This window comes from Cryptomeria japonica, chromosome 4 (assembly GCF_030272615.1).
Source record: "Cryptomeria japonica chromosome 4, Sugi_1.0, whole genome shotgun sequence".
NCBI lineage: Eukaryota > Viridiplantae > Streptophyta > Pinopsida > Cupressales > Cupressaceae > Cryptomeria > Cryptomeria japonica.
In genome coordinates this window covers 384,811,800-384,836,685 of record NC_081408.1, presented here as the reverse complement: position 1 = coordinate 384,836,685, position 24,886 = coordinate 384,811,800, and the positions used below count along the sequence as shown (strand labels likewise).

Below are 24,886 nucleotides of genomic sequence, written 5' to 3'. Positions count from 1 at the left end.
CCAAATGAAGTTCTCTTCTCTCCCTTTTATATCTCATGTTTGACGGAGTCACAACTTTTCATTTCATGCCTTTTGACCATTCATTAAACTTAATTTTATATTTTGTTCTTTTATATTTTAATTTATTATTATTATTTATTAATAAATTAAATTTTAATTATATTAAATTATATTTTGTTCTTTTATATTTAAATTTATTATTATTATTTATTAATAAATCCTTTTTCAACAAGGGGACATTACAGATTTGTTGCATGTGTACATGCAACTTGCAAGAAGAACTATTAAGAAGGTTTGAGGAGCTGAGGTGAAATTTGTTTAAGTCTTCTTTGAAGACAAATTTCAAAAATATTGAGCATATCTTTAGAATAAAGATATTTCATAAATAAGTTTAATTTCTCAAGAAAAATTATGGCAAAAAGGGTTTTGATTTTTAGAACAAAGATTTGATAAATGATTGGGACACCATGGAAAGGTATTGCTTGTTTTAAACATGAATGTCACATTTTATTGGTGTCGAGCAATCTAAGTATCGAATGTCTGAGCCTGAAGCATACTTAATTACGGGAAGATTATGGGTGTCATTTTGGCTCGATTTAATTAAATGAAGGCAAATATTGTGAAGGTGTGGAGATTGGCATATATTGGCTGCTACATTTTATTGCTTGGCATAGGTGTTTCTGCTTCGCATGACTCTTAAGAGTTATAATGATGTTTGAGAGAAATGGTCAAATCTCCAAAATTAATAGTGGACTGAATTTTTAATCAGTCCGCGGGCTTCTCCTTTTGAGTTATATGCATTAATTCTATAATACGCTATATGACTTTCGAGAATTATTGTGCCATTTAAAAGAAGTTATTAGCCGCTTCATATTGGTAAATCATGGGAATTAAAAAGCTGGTTGCCACCTCCCTTGCTTTGTTGCTGGTGATATTTGTTTGTGTGCCAATTAAAGGAAAGTAATTATTCAATGTGCTGGGCATTTGGAAGATGTGGTCTGCCTCGGTAGCTGTGTGAAGAGGGCCACTGAGAAGAGTACACAATCTAACATTATATCTGCTGCTGTGATTGTTTTTGTGAAATGTGGACGACTCCAGTTTGTTTTGGGTCACGTCACATTGGGTACAAGAATATAGCTTTTGTCTGAGCGCATACCTTCTAGCGTGAGGCTAAACTTGGCATGGCATTAGCGCTTTGGCATCAGCAATCATTTACAAATTGAAAGCTCATTTATTTAGGCATGAGGAAAGTAGTTGTCTGATAGTAGCATGGAGTTTCGTTTTGAAGTGTGCTGGTTGCTTCAACCCTTCCTTCTATGGCGTATGGTCATTGTTAATAGGGTGCATATTCCTGACACAGCGTGGATGCAATCTTTAGTATTGTTTGATATCATTCCCAAGCGAATGGTTTAGTCTATTCCTCTGCAGCAATGAAATCACACCTTGGTGTTTGGAATAAGGAGAGCACTCTTTGATTGTTCATGCAAAGAGTAAGGGATAGATACATATTTAAAGTATATTTGTCAGTTCTGTGCAAAGCTTTCCTTAGGGCTCAGAGGAATCAATTCCAAAAGAAACCGAAAGGATATATTGCTGTTGTATACCTTAGCTGGGTGAATGTTCACAGATGTGTGTCTCCATATATATATATATATATATATATATAATCTGTGTCAAGTGTTGCAATAAAGGGAGTACTCTATTTCAGTTGCATATGTAGAAAGATATAAGTTATCTGTTAGAGCTTGTTAAATCCTGTGTGCGTTATTATTGCAAAAAACTTCTGCACTATTGTTGTTGTTTAATGCATAAGCAAAATATATATAATGAGCACAATAAACAACAAAATATGTTCAGACGTGAAACTATAAACATTCATTAGCAGTAAGAGCTAATGCACAGACAGCAATGCAACATATTGGGGTTAAATTTCAAGGTCAAATACCATGGGGGTCCTTCTACAAATATCATTGAAGCAATAGACAAAGAATAATAAGTTGTCACCAAAATATTATGGCCCATACCAAATCATGCAAAAGATAAGTAGTGTTGCCTACAAGCTGGAGTTGCCACCAACAACCAAGATACATCAAGTTTTTCATGTTTCATGTTTGAAGAAACTAATAAGGAATAACATTCATCCACATACAATATTACCAAAGCTTGATGAAGGAGGAGGAATCATCTTGGAACCAACGTTCATTCTCCAAACATGTAAAAGAAGTTGACGTCTAGAACACTCAATGAATATCTAATTTACTGGCAGAATCTATCATTTGAAGATGCCACATAGGAAGATGAGGAGTTCATTCAAAAGAATCCACACTTGGTTAGTGATTAGGGCAATGCGTCTCTAAAGAGGGTGGCATGCTATGCCCTTAATCCTAGAGTATGCATATGGTTACGAGTAGTCAGTTTGTGGGTACCTCAACTCCTAATTAAGTCAGATAATCATTATTACATTTCTATTTAGTTAGTTAGGTCAGCCTTGGGCCTATATAGTCATATTTAGGTCACCTTGAGTCATATCCTATGCATAAGTAAGGTATATATAGATGTAGTGAGTCTTATTTTATCATCATATTGTGAAGTGTGTTCTTATTGGAGTTATTAGGAGGTTCACCCCCTCGAAGTGCCTTATTAATTTCAGCAATTATAAATCATTTTCACCATATTTCATATTATCTTCTTCTTTTGTGCAAGTTAATTCAATACAGCCTTGAATCCAATCTTTCAACAACTTCAAAAAATATATTTCCAATATTTTTCCATTTGAGCTAGAATCTCCCTATGAAGACCTTTTCGGCATCAAGAAAGCATTCATTCTCCATTATAAATCCTTCTGAAAGGATAGCAATTACTCTCGTTAAACATTTGAATTCTATCCATATGGGGATTCTTATCATCATAGTTTATGGTGTGCATCCAGCCCATATTCCATCATCTATGATTTCTTTTGGCTCATCATGTAAGTTACATGATGAAACAGAAGCATTGAAATTGACAACAATTTCCTCTACGCGGGGAAGAAATGATGAGACATAACCACATGTGCTTGAAAATTATTGAATACAATTTCATGGTCTACTATATTAAATGTTTTATGTGCTCACATGGGCTTATTCTTTATTCTTAAGTACCGTACATATATCTTAATCTATCTACAACTCTGTTCTCTTAGAAAAGCTTCCTTTTACATCCTTTATAACTTATATATCTAGAATAAAAATAAGCGGAAGCAAGCACAGTTGCAGCAATCTCTTTTATGTCCTTGTTGTTGTTGTACTTGTGTACATCAAAAGTGCATGAGATGATTAAAATATCAAGATATCAAGAAATTATAGTAACTCTAACGAAATTAAAGCTTGGTGTATAGATTGCAATTTGCTGTACATCTCTGAAACTTATTTTAAAGAGAGAAAACAATCTAAAGCTTTATTATTTTAGTATCTATGTTGTTATATTCATAGGTATTCCCAATGAACAATTGCTTCGTTCACATCAAGTTATTCCCATATATGTTTCAAAAGCTTGCCAAAACCATTTCTTTTCTACTTTTTTGTTTGCCAAATATCAACTTTTAAATTCAACATGCAACAAAGTGCTTGAGAGTTGAGACCAAAGAAACGGGACTCGGACTCGGCGAGGCCGACTCAACTCGGGACTCGGACTCGGGAGTCAAAACTCGGCTTAGACTCAACTGGACTCAGCAAAGTGAAAAACTCAAGAAATTTAGAGATTTTTAAAGATTTAAAACTTGTTTCATGCACCCTTTATTAAATACACCTAAAAGACACAATAACATCGTCAAATAGAAGCTAATTTGATTACATACACAAGTATACATCAATCACATAAGCATAAACGCAAATTCTAGCTGAAGGAAATAACAAACATAGATATATAAATATTGTCAAATGTATACAATATTACAAAAGTCATGGAATAAAAAATCCATGTCATCATATGATCAAATGAGATGCAAACTCTTCCTTTCAAACTCTTGATGCACCAAATGAAAGTATATGTTGTTATATGGTATTGGAGCCTAATCAGACTGGGAGATTAAAATTTCCCTACTTTTATCAGCGCAATTTCCCCCCTAATTTTACGACGGGAGTTTGGGGGCAGTGCCCCCAAGTTGGGATCAAGGGGCAACGCCCCTTGCAGGGTCCAGGGGCAGCGCCCCGCGAGGCTAAAAGACTTATTATTTTATACAAGCGTCAGGTGTTATTTTTCTATTGTTTCTCCTCACAACTCACCTTTCTCCTCCTATTTTGCCAAATGAATGAAATGAAGTTCACTTTTACGATCAAAGCATAATATAAACCAAAGAAAATCAATTCAAAACATATTAGAAGTTGTGTTCTTTTTTTAACTTAAAGTTACATGCTGCCGGCCGAGTTTGGGAGTTGAGACTCGCCAAACTTGGCGATTTTGGGCGAGTGCGATTTTGGGCGATTTTTTGACCTAGACTAGTCGGAGTCCAAGTCCGAGCCCACTGGATTCGGAGAGCATGACTCGATTCGGAAATTGCCAAAACTTGGTGATTTTGGGCGATTCTCGTTTCTCTACGAGACAATCACAAGGCTAATCATTAGGAATTCATTTATTGTGAAAGCATCATTTCTAAGTCTAAGATGTACACATGGAAATGCATCTACTATTTCTTCTTGCATATAAACAAAACTCAAAAATGCTTTTGGAAGATACCTAGAAAAAGAAAAAGTATCTGCTTCTTCTAGCAGAAAAAAATAACACTGAACAATTTCAAATAGTTCAAATAAGAAAACTTGTCTGCTTCAAAGTATTGCAAAACCTTTTATCACTGTGCAGTTGTCAATCTCCTGCGGTGGGACCTAGGACAAAAAGTTCCATTTGGCTAAAGATCATATCAACTAAAATCCAAAGTTGTCATGGAGTTGATTGGTAAACTGAAACTTCACATTGCATGCCAATGCAGCAGTATCTGAACTAAATATTTCAGACTACTAAGAAACATAATTTTCACATCATTTTGACATCCTTAGACATTAAACTGTTATATGTTTCATGAGCATCAAACTGATACTTACTAACATTTTGTGAGTTAGCAAAAGAACGTATATGTATAATTGAATTAATATGGTAGCCGTTAACATCAATTCTTAGTCTTTGTTTAATGGATATAATAAAGGAGATACTTTTACTGCAAAGCATATAAAAGGAAATCTTAATTGGGCAATATCAGACACAGACAAAATATTTGCATTATTCCCACATTGGTTACAATTGTGGGACAAGGGTGTCCTACAAGGCATCGAATGTTCCAAAAGCTTTCCAAGCCCGAAACAGTAAAGTACATTCACCATTCCTCTCCCCTACATGTGAAGTGTATCCCTTGCTTTGCAATTATTTCCAACATGCATTAAAAAATTGTCTTGAGTGTAAAGACTACTCATGGAAATCATCTTGATATCGCTTAAAACAAATAGACTGGGCAAATCCCATAACAAAGAAAAATAAAATTAAGAATTGCTTAGCTGATACTAATTTCAAGCAAATATGAAAAAACAATACATGAAAACCATATTATTGAGAAAAAACCTTTTTGTCCAAATTTCTCTCGATGAACAAAACCATCTTTTTCAACTTTTCCAAGTAATGTGTATTGTCATGCCTGCACATATAATATTAAGCATAATGAAGTCATCAATCGAAGACCATGCATATATTAATTCAACAAAAGTAAGCTAACATGAAGAACCTATTACAAAATAACAAGGAAAATGAACGACAGTTTGCAGAAAAAAAATATAGGTGAGTTGATTGATGCATGTAATCATACCCATATGCATACACATGGCTAAAAAAACATGCTTTTCAAACATCTGACATTTTTTTGGGTTAACCAGCATGCCTCATTAGCATCTCAGATCCCCTTATGAGAACAAGGGAACTGTACAGTTAACCTTACAAAATTTTCAACTTTGTAGCTCTTTGGGTCACAAACTTTTGACACCTAATAACATATCTCACCTTGCAATTACTCTGTGTTTATCTCATAACAATTTTCTTTTAGTATTGGTAAATGCTTGAAATAACTAAACCTGAGCTACTTCTGTGATTGAGGTGGTTTCACCACTAGACCACAGAGCTGGACCAAGTTTTCAAAACATCTACAGTTTAGCCATCACAAGTCCAAGTGTTCAAAGAGTACTAAGGTAGGCAACAGAGAGTTTCTAAAAACACACATCCATTAGTACAAGACATGAAATCGATTATAAAATTCAACTCAATGAGATAACATGATAGAAGCAAAAGAGTAAGAGTTCTCAAGAGAAAGGTCATGCATGCATCTTCTTTTCATAACCTTTGTATTCAACTGTGCGAATTGTATAGAAACTACAAAACTGCTGTTTTCATCTGTGTTCTGTCCCTTCGTTGACTACTTTTGTTCATGGTAAATCAAACAAGTCATGTTGTTGGAGATTACAAGTCAGCATTTTGAAAAACCTATGTGTCACCCTTAAAAAAAAAATACCATGTTCTGTGTCATTAGAAAAATAACATGCTGTTGGCCTCTGTGTCTTCATTACAAAGCAGCACCTCTGTTATAATGTACATAACATAACTATGAAAGACAAAAACTTCATGACTGTACTTTCTTCCATAAATTATGATCCAAATTGTGTATAGAGAGAGATCTAAAAGTTGTAACCTAAACTTTGTTATGCCCCCGCTAAGTACCAGATTGCAGCTTTAATGAAATACAAGATCACAACCCCTTAAATTTATAACTAGGGTAATTTTAACAAATGTGGCAGTAATTCCTAAAATAAAAGAATTTATTTAAAATTAAATTAAGAGCTTTTCATGGCAATGATTAGAGACAAAGGGTTGTAACTCTTCCAAGGGTAGCGATGGTGAAAGGTGGTGACTCTTTCACCAATAAGGTATAAAGGAAAGATCATTTTATGAGAACAGGACAGGAAGGAAGAAAACAAATAAGCAACCAATCAATTGGAAAATAAATTATTATTGTGACACATTTCTTGTGAAGGGTGGTGAACACTTCAAGAAATGGATATAAAGGGCAAAACAATTCATTGTCAAGCGATCAAGAAAGGATCGGATCATCAATCATCAATTCATCTTGGAATCAAGCAATAAATCAATCAATCATTCAAACAAGGAATCAGTCTTGAATTTGAAGAAGTGACTTGCAATAAAGGAGGACGAAAGTCCTCCCAAGTTCATAGAGATACAAGGATGAAAACACATACTTTTCTTTATCAGGTTTTGAGGAAAACCCAAATCTTGGTAAGCCTTGGACATAAACCCTCCTCCAAGGGTAAACTAAGAGTTTTAAGGATGAAAACCATTAAATACTCTTGGCAAGTTAAGGACAGAAACCCTTAATCTTGCCACTGCTGAGTTAGGGGCAAAAACCTCTGACTTAGCAGATTTGAAAGCATTTCCAAAGAATTAAAGATGTGATTGATTTTCAGAATTATGTCATGAATTATTAATCTGAATATTCTAATAAACTGAAATTCATAATTTTGACAGTATCATTATCATGAAAGCACATTCATAGCTACAAGTTTAACGGATGATTACAGACGAGAAAACCAAGATACATTCTATTTTCAGAATTATTGCATAATTATAAATCTAAATAATATAATGAAACATCATCAATTTAGATAAAGTTATATTTATAGACATAAGGCAATGCTCATTTTTAGTTGGAATTATTCTTTCAGGACAAAAATCAGGAATGTTCTAAAAAGGGAAATAACAAACTAAGGTAAAGATAAGCAGATAAAACAAAGTTTATGTTAAATATATGTTTTCAGAACCAGTGGAAATAATCTCAAAAATCTTATAAGACACTCAACTTGGCACTCAAAGTATAAGACAATGTAGACATGGGCCACATCGAATTAGTCTTATAATAATTGTATATTTATGGATTCTCAATGATTAAGTAGATATCATAAGTCAGGCTAATAGACCTGTTCCATTTGATATGTTAAATTACAAATTTATATGCAATATTTTGTTGTTCAGACTTTCACCAGACAGTGTTGTGACTCCACTAAAATTATAATTGTATCAATTCCTAACCGATTGTGACTAAAGCAGATGCAAAAAATAAGTTTAATCATCTTTATCAAAACTAATTCACAAATCCATGTCAAATGGGATGAAATCAAATAGTAAATCATTAGGCATATCATAATGGAGACCCATGCTCAAATCCATCAAATCCATAAGAAATATACAACATGCTCAAACATTCTAATGTTGAATACTGAATTAGTTAAACTAACACATCCAATTGTAGGTGTGGTGTACTCTAATGGATGAGCAAAATTGCAATTCCAATATGAATTGGATAGAAAAGATACTCCTTAATTGTGGCATATAAAGTGATGAATGCCATGCAAGATGAGTTCACAAATAAACATCAGCAGACCCACAAATAGAAATGACTCAAATAATAAAAAATCTCATAGAACCATATTACCTGAGTAAAAAACGCAAGGTATAGTCACCCTTCGGAAGTTTTGTAGCTTTTGGATATACATCTCCCATGGCCAATACACGCTACAAATGTATAAATAAATTAGCTTATTTATATACAATACACTTAAGATATATATTCACCATATGAAAAAGCTTACATCTTAACATGCAGATCATAAAAACATGCAACATCTCAAGCTTTAAACTTTTTGAGAATTAAAATATTCAATACAACTTTTATAACACCTACTAAGCTATATGTAAATATTCTATGACCAAACCCACATCATGCATAGAAATCACGGTAGGATGTAGAAAGCATGTTCAGCAAAAGTCCTCGAAAAAGAAGATTAAGAAAAGCCAAAATAATGGTCAAATATCATCTTCAACAAAGTGATTTCTGATTTTCCCTTCATACAATGCACTTACCACATAAAACATATAGAAACAATGATTCAAGCACAGCACATAAAATTGATGTTGTATAAATTAAAATCATCATGTTGACTTTTACCCATCCATGTAACACAAAAATAATTTACGCAGGATATTGTATCCATCGAATATTGAGAATACTGTACTATGTTCCACCGAGTTTCGGGAAAGGGGACGGTAGGGGACAGCAGGACGTGTTTCCGGTACAGGGGTACTTTTGGGCCATTTTCAAGGGGATGGCAAGGGATGGCTGTAAAACAAATAGGACGATTTTTAAAAACAGAGAGAAATTTCAAATATGCATATCATAACAATGATAAAGCATTACAAGGTTATGACATGTGCATTGTGAACATAATAATAAGAGGATTAAATGCTGATAACAAGTGTTGATGTAAATAAGAACTGCTGCAACACCCCACAATAGTGCCAAATAACAAGTACCCAACAACCCAACTATGAAATAACAATATGATATTTCGATGGATGATGAATATTTACTAGTACAGGTCTAGAAAGGCTCTGAGAACACACTGCAACAGTCTAACCAAGGAAAACTCCCATAAATTTCAAACAACTCTCACCCAATAAACCAACAATGAACTTACAACTATACCATCAACTCCAACACACTCAAACTTCACTCAATCACTCAGAAACAATTATACATCAGTATAGTACCTATTTTCAGGCAGGTAAAGGTCTGAAATGACACTGTTACAGTAGGTACAGCCCCATTAAAAACATCATATCACTTCATTATTCAACAAAGTTCAGCGCCAAAGCTTTTAGAATGTCACCACCAGGCCAAGGCGCCTCTAGGTAAGATGAAATGTGCTCAAATAGGAAGGCAACCTAATTCCTAGCTCACACACCCTTCCAAATTGCATGGTTTGCCCATAAAATCTACAGCAAGCATGAAATCATGTCTTTCCAAGGCTGAACAGCAATAATAAACACTCCCAAAAAACTCTGAAATCACATAAAAAATATGGCCCAGAAACATCCCGTCCCTGCAGGAAACGTCCCCTGTCATTGGTGCGAATGGGAAACGGATAGGATACACTGAAAAAACATCCCCATGTCCCCATACCGTCCCCAGTAGAGGTACATGGGTACCAAGCTCGGGGACACGTCCCCATGGAACATAGAGAATACATTCTTGTTAAAATAAAAAATTTAGATTAAAAAAAATTCCTTTATACAGTTTTCTCTAAAGCTATATTCTCTTCACCTTAGTCACAGCATTCGGCGAATTTCAAAGAAGAAATTTGAAATCCGGCGAACTTCAAAGAAATCTGAAAAATTCGTTTAAGTTCGCCCCCAAATTCGTATGGAGAAGGGCCTGGATATTGTTTACTAAAAACAAATCTTGGCGACGCAGTGAACAGTCGAAACCCTTGGACCGCTTCCAGATTGCATATGTCACAGTAATGTCGTGACTCCGTGAGCAGATTTTCCCGTCACGATCGGTAGGTTTTCCCGTAAAGCGATCAAAAAGTTTATTCCCTCCCCTGAAAAAGCCACACTATGTTTTTCTAACATGGAGAAGCTATTAAAAGAGAGCCGTATTTTTTATTTTGTATAAAATTTAAAATATTAAAATGTTTTGATATTTTTTTTTCTTTTTATCCTTTTTAATATTTTAATGATAAACATTAAAATTTAATATTTTAAAATATATATTTAGATATTTAATTACTGTTATATATATAATATAAAATTTAGGAGTAGCCTGGGAATGATACGTCATCCCCAAGGCTGCACCTGCGTCACCTCCTGGATCTTGGGTTCTGTGTCTTCTGCCACGTCTTTGCTTGGTTACATAGGGTGTCATTCATTGTTCTTGCGTGGGTTTGTGTATTGCTTGCTTTTTATTTTGTTTGTTTGATTCTCTGGTTAACATTCCTGTCCTTGATAGTCGACCATGCCCTCGGCTCGGCTGTGGTGCTCTGGGAGACTTTAATCCAAGCATGCCTGCATTTATGGGCAATGAAGATGGGAATAAGAAGGATGAAATCGTTAATAGTAACCCCAATTCAGACAAACTTGAGAAACCCGCTGATAAGAGAGAAGTGGAAAAGCCAGCGAAACCATCTTACAAATCTGTTCTATCTGCAGAAGAGGAGGTTTTGGTGTGCTTGTCTACGGCAGTGTTCGATGGAGGAATCATGGCAGTCTGCAGATTGGAGCCAAAGAGCGTATTGGGGGCCGACGGAGATGGAAATAGAAATGGAGGCGTCGACAGTGTTGGAGACCCCGGAAGGGGAGAAGATGGTAAGTCTCCGCCTTCTACGCTGAAAATCTTGTCTTTGTCTCCGAATTCGGACATGATTAAAGCCATTAAAAGTGAACAAAATAGGCTAAAAAATGTTGCAATATTTTTTGTCGTGTATGGATTCCACTACCCTACCTTCACGGAAATTTTTTGATGAGTGGAGAGACAGTGTTTGGGGCAAAAAGTTAGGAATATATGTCAATTTCTGTAGAATGATGTATAAAGGTCTCTTTGTTATAGTTTTCAGAAACCATGGAATGCAGGAAAGAGTGGTAAAGAAGGGATTCTGGAACGTTGGGCAATCCCTATTCCGGTCCTTCCCTTGGTCTCCAAAAGGGGATATCAATCAAGTCATTACCAGGTCCTCACCGAACTGGCTTGAAGTCAAAAATCTTACCACGGAATTTTGGCCGTTTCTTCCTCAAATTTTGAAACCTATGGGTAATGTGTTACAAGTTGATGATTCTAGGGTTACACTCCCACACCTTAATGCTCGGGTGTTGATTGCCCTACAGCCAGAAGTGGACATCCCTGAGAAAATTTCTGTCCAATTTGAGGATGTGACTCTGTGTTGGGACATTGAACTCTTAGGAAACCTTAATGCTTGCTTCCATTGCAAGCGGAATGTGCATAATCGTAAGGATTACCCTATGCTTAAGAAACCCAATTATGAGTCATTTAAGGTGGTTAATGGTATGGTAAATTCTGAAAGGAATGAAGTGAACGTTTCTGAACCTAAGGAAGATGGTCAGGGGGGCGGGAAGAAAGGTTATACCCTTGCTGGTGAGAAAGAAGAAACCTCTCAGGATGTAATGGATGTTTCTAAGGGTTACACAATCTCCTTGAGCAACCCATTATTTGAGGATGAACTTGAAGTTATTCCTGCCAACTCCTGCAAGAATGGGGAGCCGAAGGATGCTATGAAGGATAACTTTAATGGGATTAATGAACCAATGAGATCCAATGCCCAGCAACTTGCTCTTGCTACTATTAAAGAAAGGGCAGAATCTTATTAAAAATACCAAGATGCTAATGTTGACTGTGGCAGTCATGAAGTGGTTGGCAATGAGCTTGTCATTGTCAACACAGAAGTTGATATGAAGGATGCCCCTCTGAAAGAGGATTCCCCTCCATTTATTGAAGTTAAAAAGAAAAGAAAAACTTCAGACAGACCTTCTATCTCCGGGGGAGGTAAAGCCTCTGCCAAGAAAGATGGTGAATTACCAGATTGTTTCAATACGCTATACAGAAACCAGAAAAATTCCTCCAACAAAAATCAATGACTTTAAACTTAACTAGTTGGAATGTAAGGGGACTAGAAATGAGAGATAGAAAGTTGGTTGCTAGGGATTGGTGCAACAAATTGAAACAAAAAGATGTTATATGTTTGCAAGAGATAAAAGTCACTGGTTATCAAGCCAACATAGCTCTTAATTTGGTATGGAATGAAGCCAAGCAGTTTGTGACTAATCATGACAAAGGTAAGGGAGGTATAGCCATCTTGGTTCGTGCCTCATGGATTGACATGGTGGTAGACTCTGGCACCTCCCCATGTAATAGAGCTTGCTGGGTGATCTTTAAGTATCATGATTCACTAGTTGGCATTTGTAGCATCTACGCCCCCAATGATTACAGAGGTAGGGCAAAATTGTGGGGGTGGTTGGCCTCCTTACTTCCCAAGGCACATTGGATTCTTGCTAGCGATTTTAACATGCTAGAGTACAGAGATGATAAAAAAAGGGGGGCCTTAGACCAGAATGGAAAGGGAATGAACAATTTTTTTGGTCCAAATGTAAGAGGTGTGTGTATATCTAATCCATTAGAAAGGAAGAAGGAGATTTCAAAGGGTATCTGGTTTTCCTGGTGCAATAATCAATCTCATGCTCAGAGAATATACTGTAGGCTTGACAGGATGTATGTTAATGGTTCTTTCTTTTCCTTTGAGAGTGCTGAGAATTGTAATCCAGTGGTGGTTACTCCGGCCACTATGTCTGACCACTCTCTGATCTCTGCCAAAATTGTCATTGAGAACCAAACCCCAACTGGTCGAAGAACCAATAAGTTGTATAAGCTTAACACTTCCCTACTTGTGGATGGTGACAATTTGACTGCTGTCAAAATGGCTACATATCTTACAAAAGGGGGTATGGGCAAGTTGAACTATTTGGAGAAATGGGAAGGCCTCAATAGTATACGGAGAAGAATATTTCAATTCATAGGTGAGAAGGCTGCCAAAGACAGGAATAGACTTGAGGAGGCTCTTCAGAATAAGTTGAATTGGGCTGAAGATACGCTACAATGTGATCCACAAAATGAGGTTGAAGAAGGGGAACTCATTGAAACCAAAGCTGATCTCTAGAAGATTCAAAACCATAAGTTCAGAGGACGGAGCATTAGGGCAAAAATGAATTGGATCAGGGAAGGAGATAAGGGCTCTAAATACTTTTTTAATATTATCAGATATAAGAAAAAAAGGATTTTGATTGATGAGATTGCACTAGACGATGACACATCAAAGGATCATAATGTCATTAATAAGGCCTTTTTTAATTTTTACTCAAAACTTTTCACCTCTGAGTTTACTCATGGCAATAATTAAATATTACAGAAGTGCTTGAAGCTAATACCCAAGAAAATTGAAGAAACTGATACCATACAATTGTCTAAGGAGATCACGGTGGCAGAGATTGAAAGCACTATCAAATCCCTGGCTAATGATAAATCCCGGGGTTGGATGGTTTACCTGTTGAATTCTACAAGCCAACTCTGAATGGGTATCAATTGAGCTTTATGAATAATATAAGGAGGCCTAATACAATGGCTCTCTGGGGGAATATATCAATAGAGGTGTGATAAAACTTTTACCCAAAGATGGGGACAAAAGACAAGTGAAGAATTGGACACCTATAACTTTGTTAAACTTGTCATACAAGATTATCGCCAAACTATTGGCCAATAGGGTCTCAGGACTCTTGGACAAAATCATCTCTGTCACCTAGACTGGATTCATACAAGGCAAGTACATTCTTGAGAACCTTATTACCACCTGGGAAGCCATGCACTCGGCGAGGGAAGATGGGCAACATTGTGCCATGATTTTATTGGACTTTGAGAAGGCCAATGACAGAGTAGAGTGGCCCTTTGTCTTGGGTATGTTGAATGCTTTAGGTTTCCCGGCTTTCTTTTGCAAATGGATTGAGGTTTTGTTTAGAGATTCCTCCACGGTCATTGATATCAATGGTGAACTTTTAGAACCTATTACACTGCAGAGGTCTATAAGGCAAGGGTGCCCCATTGCCCCTGCACTCTTTGTCCTTGCTACAGATGCATTGTTCAACATCCTTAGAGCTCATAGTCTTGGACCACCTGTGAAGGGTATCAGATTGCCCAATGATGATGAACTTCTCAATGCACAGTTTGCAGATGATACTACATTATTTATTGAACTGGATGAAGAGAACTTTGACTTGGTTGTTGACAGATTGGGTTTATTTTGCAGTGCTTCTGGAGCTAAAATTGCTCCCCATAAGTCTGTGGTTATTGGTTGATTTGAGGCACCTCCGGTTTGGTTGGCTGATAAGGGTTGGGGATGGGCTGGGCCTCACAACATCAATAGGTACCTTGGAATCCCCTTTGCATTCAACCCTTCTACCAAGGATATGTGGGAATGGCTTTTTGCGAAGATTGAAAGAAAACATCAGAAATGGCAAACACATTTGCTCTCCTTGGCAGGGAGGGTTCAGGTAGTTGAAAAGGTTCTCTCCTCTCATGCAATATACTTTACTTCTACATGGCTTTTTTCTAGTTATCAAGTGAATAAATTGGAAAGGATTCTCAAGGACTTTTTATGGTCTGACGGACAAGGCAATCAGAAGAGACACAATGTCTCTTGGGAATGGTGTTGTGTTCCCAAACACTTGGGGGGACTAGGATTGAGGGATTTGAAGGCCCATGGTATGGCTCTATCTTCAAAATGGATCTACAAGGCTCTACATGGTTGTGAGCCATGGAAAGTATTGATCAGAAACAACATCGGTCTATCTAAGCCGAAAAAGGGGAAACATTGGAAAGATGTTGGTTTCGTTGACAAATTGTTAGATGATTTTGAGATTACAGTTTTTGGTGCCCCTATATTTGCTTCTATATGGAAATCTTGGTCCAGTGTTAAGAAACTATTGGTACATAAGGAGGCAGTGGGAAAAGTTCCTTCCTATGCTGTCGTAGACAGATCTATATGGTGGGGGATTGTGTTGAATGATAAGCCACTTGCTCTTACACAGTGCTGCTCTGCAAAGGCTTGGTCTGCATTGGGCACTAATCTCATTGGTGATATCATGGATAGTAGGCAACTCTATATGGATTCCAGAAAACATTCTCTCTCATTAGCAACGCTATTGGCCCCTTCTTCCCAAGGAAGATACTTACTTCTAATTAGTTTGTGGATCAATTGAAATGGAAAGATGGTACACCCTTTTTAGACATCAAAGTGACACAGATTTATCGTATGCTGAGGGATGAGGCACATATCATTGCTTGGATTAATGAATCTTGGGGTTGCCATTGGTCTGAGTCTAGGTGGTCCTTTGTCTTGGATAAAATGTGGAAGAGTCGTTGTGAGCCCAAGAAAGTCTGTCTTAGGTGGCAATTGCTGTTGAAGAAGCTTGATGTGGGGAATGTCCTTTCTTCTCTGGGTATTGGTCCTGTGTGTTGTTCTGTCTGCAATGTCAGAGAGTCTGTGAGTCACATCTTCTTTGAGTGCTCTTTTGCTTCCCGTGTTTGATCCATATTCTTTGGTCAGCCTATGACTTGGAATGCTTCCCCTGGCCTGTCTTGGTTTGAAGTATTAGCTGGGTTTGTGGAAGCTTTTGATGACACTCTTAATGAATTTTGGTCTACTTTGTTTTGTGAAGTGTTATGGTTTTTATGGTCCAGAAGAAATGAAGATGTTTTTCAGCATAAAAGGCGGTTACTTACTGAGTTTAATGATAAACTCACAGCTCTTTTTATTATGAAACAGGTATCTGCTGTTATTGAAATTCCAAAAGACAGATTCATGATTTTGGCTCATCAACGAGTGATGTTGCTTTACAAATCAGATGTAAGGTCAACACATTTCTTCCATGCTTACAAAGGGATGCTGAACAAAGATGAGTTAGATGCCTTGGAAAAAGTTCTGCAACAAAACCGGATTGCTAAACAGAAGATTAAAGGCAAGAACAAGGAACCTAAGCAACCTGATGCACCAAGCTGGGACCATGTTGCTGCACCCAATATTGATCCTCCACTGGGCACTTATGAAACTGATCAGGCAGAAACTAGCAATAACATTGTGGGGTCCTGAGATTAAGAAATGTTGTTATGTTTTTTCATGTGCTGATCCGAGGAAGTCATATATTTTGTATAGGTGGTTAAGCTCCATATGGTTGGTTATACTGCTGTGACAGTTTGTTGAGGTCATAACTTTTTGTTTGATCTTGATGGTTAAAATCTCATTAAAGCAAATGATGTATTCGTAAACTATCTTTAATAGAAAAAAATTAATATATGTATTAAATTATATTTATTTTAGTAAAATTTTGATTTGTTTATTAAAGTTTATTTATTTTAATAATTTTGTGAATTTATTTATTTACATTAGTCGAATTTAATGTCGAATTTTGTTCCAAACTTTTTCCCTTGTCGAACTTCATCCGAATTTGAACTCAAATTCGAACCTTGTGACTTAGCTCTTCACCATTGCAGATTACAGAAGTTTAAACAGCTAGTACTTATATACATGTCATACATGCATGCCATTTAATATACCAAATGAGAATTCCTACTAAGCAGAATCCATAGGTGATCCATGATAAGGATAAATGAAGCTGCTTTTCAAAATCCAAAAGCGAAAAGCTTTCAAGCAGAAGTAAAAACTTCAGTTTTGTCTGCAGAAAACCCATTTTTAATTCTTCAAAGAGCTTACTTAGGACAAAGAGGAGATCTCCCTTAAGGAATGTTAAGTTTATACATATAAATGTTAACAGTATGCTCTAGTGGATTAACACCTACATTCTCCCTAAACTTGCAAAGAAATTACAGCATTTCAATGATTTAGTTGGGAAGATGTGAACATGTTCATTTCTCATAACATTGAGTGAAGTACCTGTTTCAACTGATTTGTTCTACTTTAAATTTGTAGTGCATTTCATTGGTGTGTAATATAAAATCCACCTACGAGTTTCTGACAAGGGGTCTAGGTGATGATTACTCAAATAATGTTTTAATCTTGATTCAATGGAATATATTGATTCTTTTTACTTTAAGTCTAGGTAAAATTGTAATATCCCCAATCAGACGACCTTTGGAAATAGACAATATTTCTAATATGTGAAAGCTAGAATTATGAGAAATACCAAAGTAGATGCCAAAACCCAATGAAATAAATTCCAATCAGTGGTCAAATTAGCAGCAATATATTTAGGAAATCCTTATTGATTAAAATATTCAACTATGAACAGAAAATCCAACATTCAACAATGCTGATTTGATTTTTGGAAACCCTCAAAAGAAAAAATAATCAAGTATAACAGCATATCTGAACTATCTACAACTGGTATCAATTTAGAAACCTTTTACAAGATGGAAATATGATAATAACAGCAGATATAAGTTATTTATTGCTGATATAGACATGAAATCTTCAAATCAACATCAAGGTTATCTACAAATAGCAGATCTGGTAAATTAATACTGTTGGTTGAAAATTTTGTACACCTGGGAAGATGTGCAAAATTGTGGTTTCAGCCACAATGTGTGAGTATAAAACTCTCCTAATTTAGGGAAGGCTCCCCCTTTGCTTTCTACTTCAACAATTCAAAAATAAACTCTAACTCTAAATCTATTCTAAATCTGGGTGAAACTCTATATTGTTCTCTTATTTTAGAAAAGGCACTTATTCTTTTCTCTTCTTTCAGAAAAGAATCACAGCTGAAAGCACAAATGATTAATGAAGTAAACTAAACAAAGAAGCAAAGTTTCCATAAAAGCAAAAAGTCCTTTGTTGCTTCTCCTAGACGGGAAAATAGAAAGAAAGCTCAAAGTCTTCAACTATCTACTATCCTATTAGCATAGATGGACTACTCGGCGAGTTTCAAAAACTCGCCGAGTTTTTGAGCCTGCCGAGTAGTTACCACTTCTACTCGCCAGAAAACTCGCCGAGTTTTTGGCGAGTTTTTGGCAAAAACTCGCCGAGTCCGAGTTAAAAACTCGGCCGCCTGGGTCTCTTAGCCGAAAACGGCAAAACAATAATGCATTTTTTGTTTTTTGATTGTGTTTTGGGCTGAGAAGGGGGAAGTGGACTTGTAGTGAGTTGCAAGGTGATTTGGAGTGATTTTTGAGTGATTCCAAGTGGATTTGAAGGGGATTTGAAGGGAAAATCAGATTCCCAGGTAAGTTTTTGCATTTCTTTTCTATGCTTTTTTAAAACAATTTGTTTATTTTTTGTTGCATTTAGATGGATTAAAAATTATTCCTACGTAATCTAAATCATTTATAAGTTATTTACACAAGATTTAACACTAGATTTGAAAAGTTTTGTTGAATTTTCACAATTTTTTTGAAGAATCTAGTTTTCAAAAAAAAATTCAAACCCTACTTTTTTTTGAAAAAACACTTTGAATGATGTCTAAATTTATTTAAACTAATGTAGATAGTTTGCTAAATTGTTTAACTAAAATGTAAATTTTTTTTTTCACTTTGTATGTGTAGGTTAAGTAAGCATTAATCATGGCAAGGGAGCAATGGCTACTAGATCCATGCCCATCTGGATATATAGGCACCTGTCCTAGAGGTGCTAGAGATGGGGCATGGAGGTATGCCTATGAGGGACCTGATCCTGGGTCAGTTATATGCATAAAATGTGCGAAAATACTTCATGGGGGCATCAATCGCCTCAAATACCACCTTGCAGGAATAGATAGGCATGATGCTAGAGCATGCCCTGGGACCAATGAAGAAATAAAAAGACAAATGAATGCCCTACTTGCAGCTAGGGAAGAGAAGAAATTGCAAAAGGAGAGGTCAAAGCTAGCCATGAGATCAGCCATAGCTGAATCTCAAGGTGTTTCTGTTGACCTTGAAGAGGAACAAGAAGCACTTGAGGGCATAGTGGGCTCTCGGCGTGGCCCACGTATCCGCAAACCCACCATCACCTCGCCCGTTGCTTCTGCTTCCTCTAGTAGAGTACCTGGCACTGTTCCACTTCCATCACCACGAGCAAGGTCCATAGGTGATTATTTTGTGCCCAGGAACACACCTGAAGCACAACCATCATTAGAGGCCACTAGATGGAATAAGCAGGTACATGAGAAAACTGACATTGCAATAACTGATTTTTGGTACTTCAACAACATTGCATTCGATGTGGCGGAGAATGCTTATTGGCTGAATTTGGTGACTGCTATGACAGTTTCAGGAAAGGGGTACAAGGCCCCTTCTCGCAAGGATTTGAGTGGGAGGTTAGTAAATTACTACATAGTCCACTTGATTTCATTTTTAATTATTTTTTAGATTTCTTGTTTATTAAATCAAAATTGTGTAGTAAGACCTAATTTCACTTTGCACTTACAGGTTGCTCACAATGGCAGTTGGTAGGGCAAGAGAAGTGACGGAGGATCAAAAAATTGAATGGGCAAATTATGGCTGCACCATTCTTTCTGATGGGTGGACAGATGGCAAGAACCGCACCATCATCAATTTTTTGGTTGCTTGCAAGGAGAATGTAGTATTCTTGAAATCTGTTGATGCCTCCAACAAGGTGAAAAATGCAGAAACATTGGCTGGAATGTTGGAGCATGTCGTCATGGAGGTGGGGGTAGAGAATGTGGTGCAAATCATCACAGATAATGCAGCAGCATATGTGTCAGCAGGTAGAATCCTTTTAAATTATCACCTTTAGGCATTAGCAATATTTTCATTTGTTGTGGCTTTGTTTTACTAGGTTGCATATTTCTTAAGAATAAATTCTTCTTTTGCAGGAAGAATCCTCCAAGAGAGGCACCCCACTCGTTTTTGGACACCTTGTGCAGCACATGTCCTTGACCTTCTCTTGGAGGATATAGGAAACTTGAGTGGGTGACTCTAGTTGTGGAAGATGCAAGGAGGATCACCAAATATATTTACAATCACCCTTGGGTCCTCCATTTGATGAGACAGCACACCGAAGGGAAAGATTTGGTGAGAGCTGGTGTCACAAGGTTTGCAACGATTTTCTTGACGTTGCAAAGCCTTCTTGCTGCATTGACTTCTTTGAAACAAATGTTTGTGAGTGGAGAATGGCTTAACTCACCTTATTCAAAGAAGCCTGAAGGAGAGGCTGTCGCATGCATAGTCTTCGACAACCAATTTGCACAAAGGGCTGCAGAGATTGTGAAGGTTGTTACTTTAAAACTTTAATTTTTAAATTTTAGTTATTCTTGATTCAAGTCTCTCATTACTAATTTGTAACTTCATTATTTAAATTTTAATCTTTTTGTAAATTGTATTTTTCAATTGTAGGTGTCAAAGCCCTTGGTTCGAGTTCTTCACTTGGTGGATGGGGATAAAACCCCAATGGGATATCTTTATGAGGCCATGGATAGGGCCAAGGAGTCTATCAAAAATTACTACAAGGGGGATAGGCTCAAATTTGATCCCATTTGGGAAATTGTTGATAGGAGTTGGAACAATCAGCTCCACCAACCCATTCATGCAGCAGGGTACTTCCTCAACCCTCGTTTTAGGTTTGGGGGTTCTTACTCAGATTCGAATGGAGAAGTCATGGAGGGCCTCAGTACATGCATTGAGAGGATGGTACCTGATGTTGAGGAGAGAGACCTCATTGTGAGTGAGCTCCAAAATTATGAGGGAGGAAGGGGTAAGCTATTCTCTTCAGAGCTGGCTAGGAGAGGAAGAACCACTCAAACCCCAGGTATAACATTTGCCATTTGGATTTTGGGATCTAAAGACTAAAATGATTGATAAATTATGTTTTCTCTTTTCTCTTTGCTTTCTAACTTTTCCATTTTATTTATTTTGCAGATGCTTGGTGGCAAAATTGGGGTGGAAACACCCCACATCTCAAGAAATTTGCCCTCAGAGTCTTAGGTCAGCCTTGCAGTTCATCCAATTGTGAGCGCAATTGGAGCTTGTTTGAAGCAATCCACACGAAGAAGAGGAGCAAGTTAGTGCAGAAACGACTCAATGACCTTGTCTACGTGCAATATAATCTTCGATTGCGCGTAAAGAAGGTAGAGGAACTACAAGGTGGTCCAATTGACTTGGATGATATAGATCCTTACAGTGATTGGACATCACAGGAGCAGCCTCCATTGTTTTCCGACACTGACATCACTGATTTGGAGAGGCAGGCTATGGAGGAGGGGGGTGGATTTGGTTTCAGGCTGGATGACATTGAGGAGGATGAGGATGAGGATGAGGATTCATTACCAGTGCCAGAGGCAGGTGGAGACATAGCTTCATCCAAGATGGAGGATGAGTCTCAATCAACCATACCGAGCGAGGAGGCACAGTCACGCCCAGTCCCACAGCAGACTTATACGACTAGACAGTCTAGACCCTCTAGTTCTACCTCTCCCCATGTTTTTGCTAGAGCTGGGAAGAGGAAGTTGTAATTATAATTTGTAATGATGTATTTACTTTTGTTTTTACAAAACTATTTAGTAATTTACTATTTTGCTTCCAGGCTTCCAGCCATTAGCATTCCTCATGAGGATGCAATTTTGTAGACACTTTGCATTTAAATATATCTAGAATCAGCTTGTTTCTTTTGTGTTATCATTTATTGACTCATTGGATGCATTTTCTCATTAAATTTTGCAAAAAAAATGCATTTTTTACTAAGTTTAAGCATGTTTTGAAGTTGCCGAGTTTTTACCGAGTTTTCGCCGAGTTTTTTTCCCGGGGGCTTGGCGAGTCGAGCCGAGTCACGAGTAGTTCAACTATGATCCTATCAACCTTTTTAGATGATTTTCCGGTAACCAAGCACAGTATGTAGCAGCTCAAAGTCAAACTACATGATGCACCTCGTATGCACAAACATAGAAAATAAAAGCAGCACAAAGTCTACAAGTTACCTCCTTACTTGAGCTTTCTACACTAGCTTCAAACGTGATAAGCAGCTCAAAGTCTACACGACCAAGTCTGAAAACCAAACCTATAACTCTAAATACAAGTAGCATCTCAAAGTCTGCAAGATTGAATTTAAATCCCTCTTGAACAATAGAACAAAAATCACAATCAATTCCAAAAAATGTCGTCACATAACAACTTGAATTGGCACAAAGTCTCAACATAACTTGCCTCTTTTATTGAAAGCAATTTGATTTACATCTAAGCTCAAAGTCTTAGAGTGCACATACAAACTGGTAGAATTTTGTTGCATTACCAAAAGATATATCAATTACATAGAGCACCCTCGTGTATATATAGGAGAGGAACTTTGAGAAAAAGGTGGGAGGATCCTAACTAATTTGAGAAATTATCTCAACCACCATGACTTATTCCAACTACAGTCCTAATCTAACTCAACTTGTAGTTGCCTTACATGTAATTACATTTTACAAGAATGCAAGTGAAAGTGATACTTGCAATTACAATTTTTGACATTACATGTAATTTCTCAAAATGAAATTACAAATGCATAATTAATCTAAGTGTCCAAGACACGACTCTAACTACATCATCCTTTGTCTAGAAAGTCTTCATGCTGCTTCAGGATGCTAGAACTTGAAATATTCAGGATTGGTGAAGACATCTCGAACAAGAACGGGAATTTGCATCCTTAATGATCTTTGTGTCTTTGGCCAACGAACTTCAATCTTATCTTCTTGCTTGGGCTAGTACTGGCTTTTCAAGAGGGAAGTTCTTTGCAAGCCTGAAGTAAGAAGCCTATCTATGTCTTGAAAGCATTCTATACTCTCAATCATTCATATCACTTATCCATCTCCTTGTGTGGCTCCGTCATTTTGTTGTTCTTTCTCCAATCTTGGAATCTGCTTGCAAAATAAGGCCCATGCCTTAATTTATTGATTTGGTAGGCCATGTGTGCAAACAAGACTGACATGGGTGAGACAAAGGGACTGCAAAAGTGGGGAAAAACCTCAATTTCGGGATTTGCAGACAGCATTACATGTGTGAAAAAACAAGAGCATTGACTTGCAATTATGGAGGATGAACATGCAACTTCATATGTGTAATAGGAAAATACAAGTTTGCACTTGTAATTGGACCCTAGAGACTCATTTTCAAGTGTTTTTGAGTGAATTTTGGACCAATTTCAGGTTTTGGGAGGTTGACTACAAGTGCAATGTAGAGAAAAACTTTTACACTTCCAGTTGTAATCGGGTCTTGAAGACCAGACTACAAGTGTGTATTGATTGCAATCTTGTGGGAAAGCCTTCATAATCTGCCCTTGAAATCAGAACTTGGGGATTTGATAACAAATTGAACTTGAAACTTCAAAGGGGAAAATCTGCAACCACTCTTATGATGCATGATACATTCTACTTGCAATCACGAACTTGCACTCCTCTCCTTGAAACCCGAAAAGCCATATGAGAGAGTAATATGAGAGAAGTATATCAATAAACACTTGCAGTCGGGTCTTGAGGACCCGATTGTAAGTTACATTAGCACATAACTTGAAATCCTCTACTTGGAATCGGGTTTTGTGAAAGGCATAACATGTCTTTTAAGAAAAAAATGGGTTTCAAGAAGATGAGCCGGGTTTTTGACTACATATGACACATAACAATCAGCAAGAGGTATAATCGGCTTTTTGGAATTTGATGGCAAGAAAGCAAGTTTTACACATTTAGGAACTACTTGCAATCGGGTCTCTGAGACCCAACTGCAAGTGCACATTGCTTGCAAACAAAAGGTAGTAAAAGACTTGCAATAAGGTCCTAAACCCCCGATTGCAAGTGCATGAACATATACTCGTGATGACATAACATATACTTGTAATCGGGTCCTAGGGATCCGATTGCAAGTGAACAAGCTTCTTCAACTTTAAAATAACAACAAAAAGATGACTTGTAATCGGGTCCCTAAGATCCAATTGCAAGTAAAACTCATTTACTTGCAATGTAATCATACACCTTTACACTTGCAATGATGGACCTAAAACCCCCACTTGACTTGTAACAATGAACCAACTTGTAATCGGGTCTTGGAGACTCGACTACAAGTAGGTGCATTTACTTGTAATGAGTTTACTTGCAGTGACATCCAAAAGTTCCCCAACTTGCAGTGACTGCTCTGAAACCCGAAATTGCACAGAAAATGGCCAAAATGAAGGAAAAAACTAACCAGAACTTTCGCAGAGATGGAGGATAAGCTCGTGATTGATTTACCATCAAGAAATGTAGACTTTCCACCTTGGGAAGTGTGCCCTAGAGCCTTAAAATCTCAAATTTCAAGCAAAAATCTTCTACTTGCAGTGACTGATCTGAAACCCGAAATTGAAGAAAAAGCTAGGAAAATGAAGGCCAAAACTTGGACAACAATGGCAAAGACACCCCTTGATCATTTGACCCTATCAAATATGAGTTTTGCACCTCGCAAAACATGCCTTAGAGACAAAAATGACACATTTTGAGCAAAAATTTGTAGGGGTTGTCA

General features: G+C 37.0%; 1 protein-coding gene across 1 annotated transcript in view; it reads right to left on the bottom strand.

The window, feature by feature from the left end:
- LOC131074641 (tripeptidyl-peptidase 2) overlaps nt 1-24,886 on the bottom strand; it is a 284,234-nt gene that overhangs the window by 119,931 nt on the left and 139,417 nt on the right. The window contains exons 23-24 of the mRNA XM_058011296.2: nt 8,516-8,595; nt 5,587-5,659 (exon numbers count right to left, since the gene is read on the bottom strand). Of these exons, the coding sequence (XP_057867279.2) occupies nt 5,587-5,659; nt 8,516-8,595 (153 nt within the window). The remainder of the gene's footprint in view (nt 1-5,586; nt 5,660-8,515; nt 8,596-24,886) is intronic.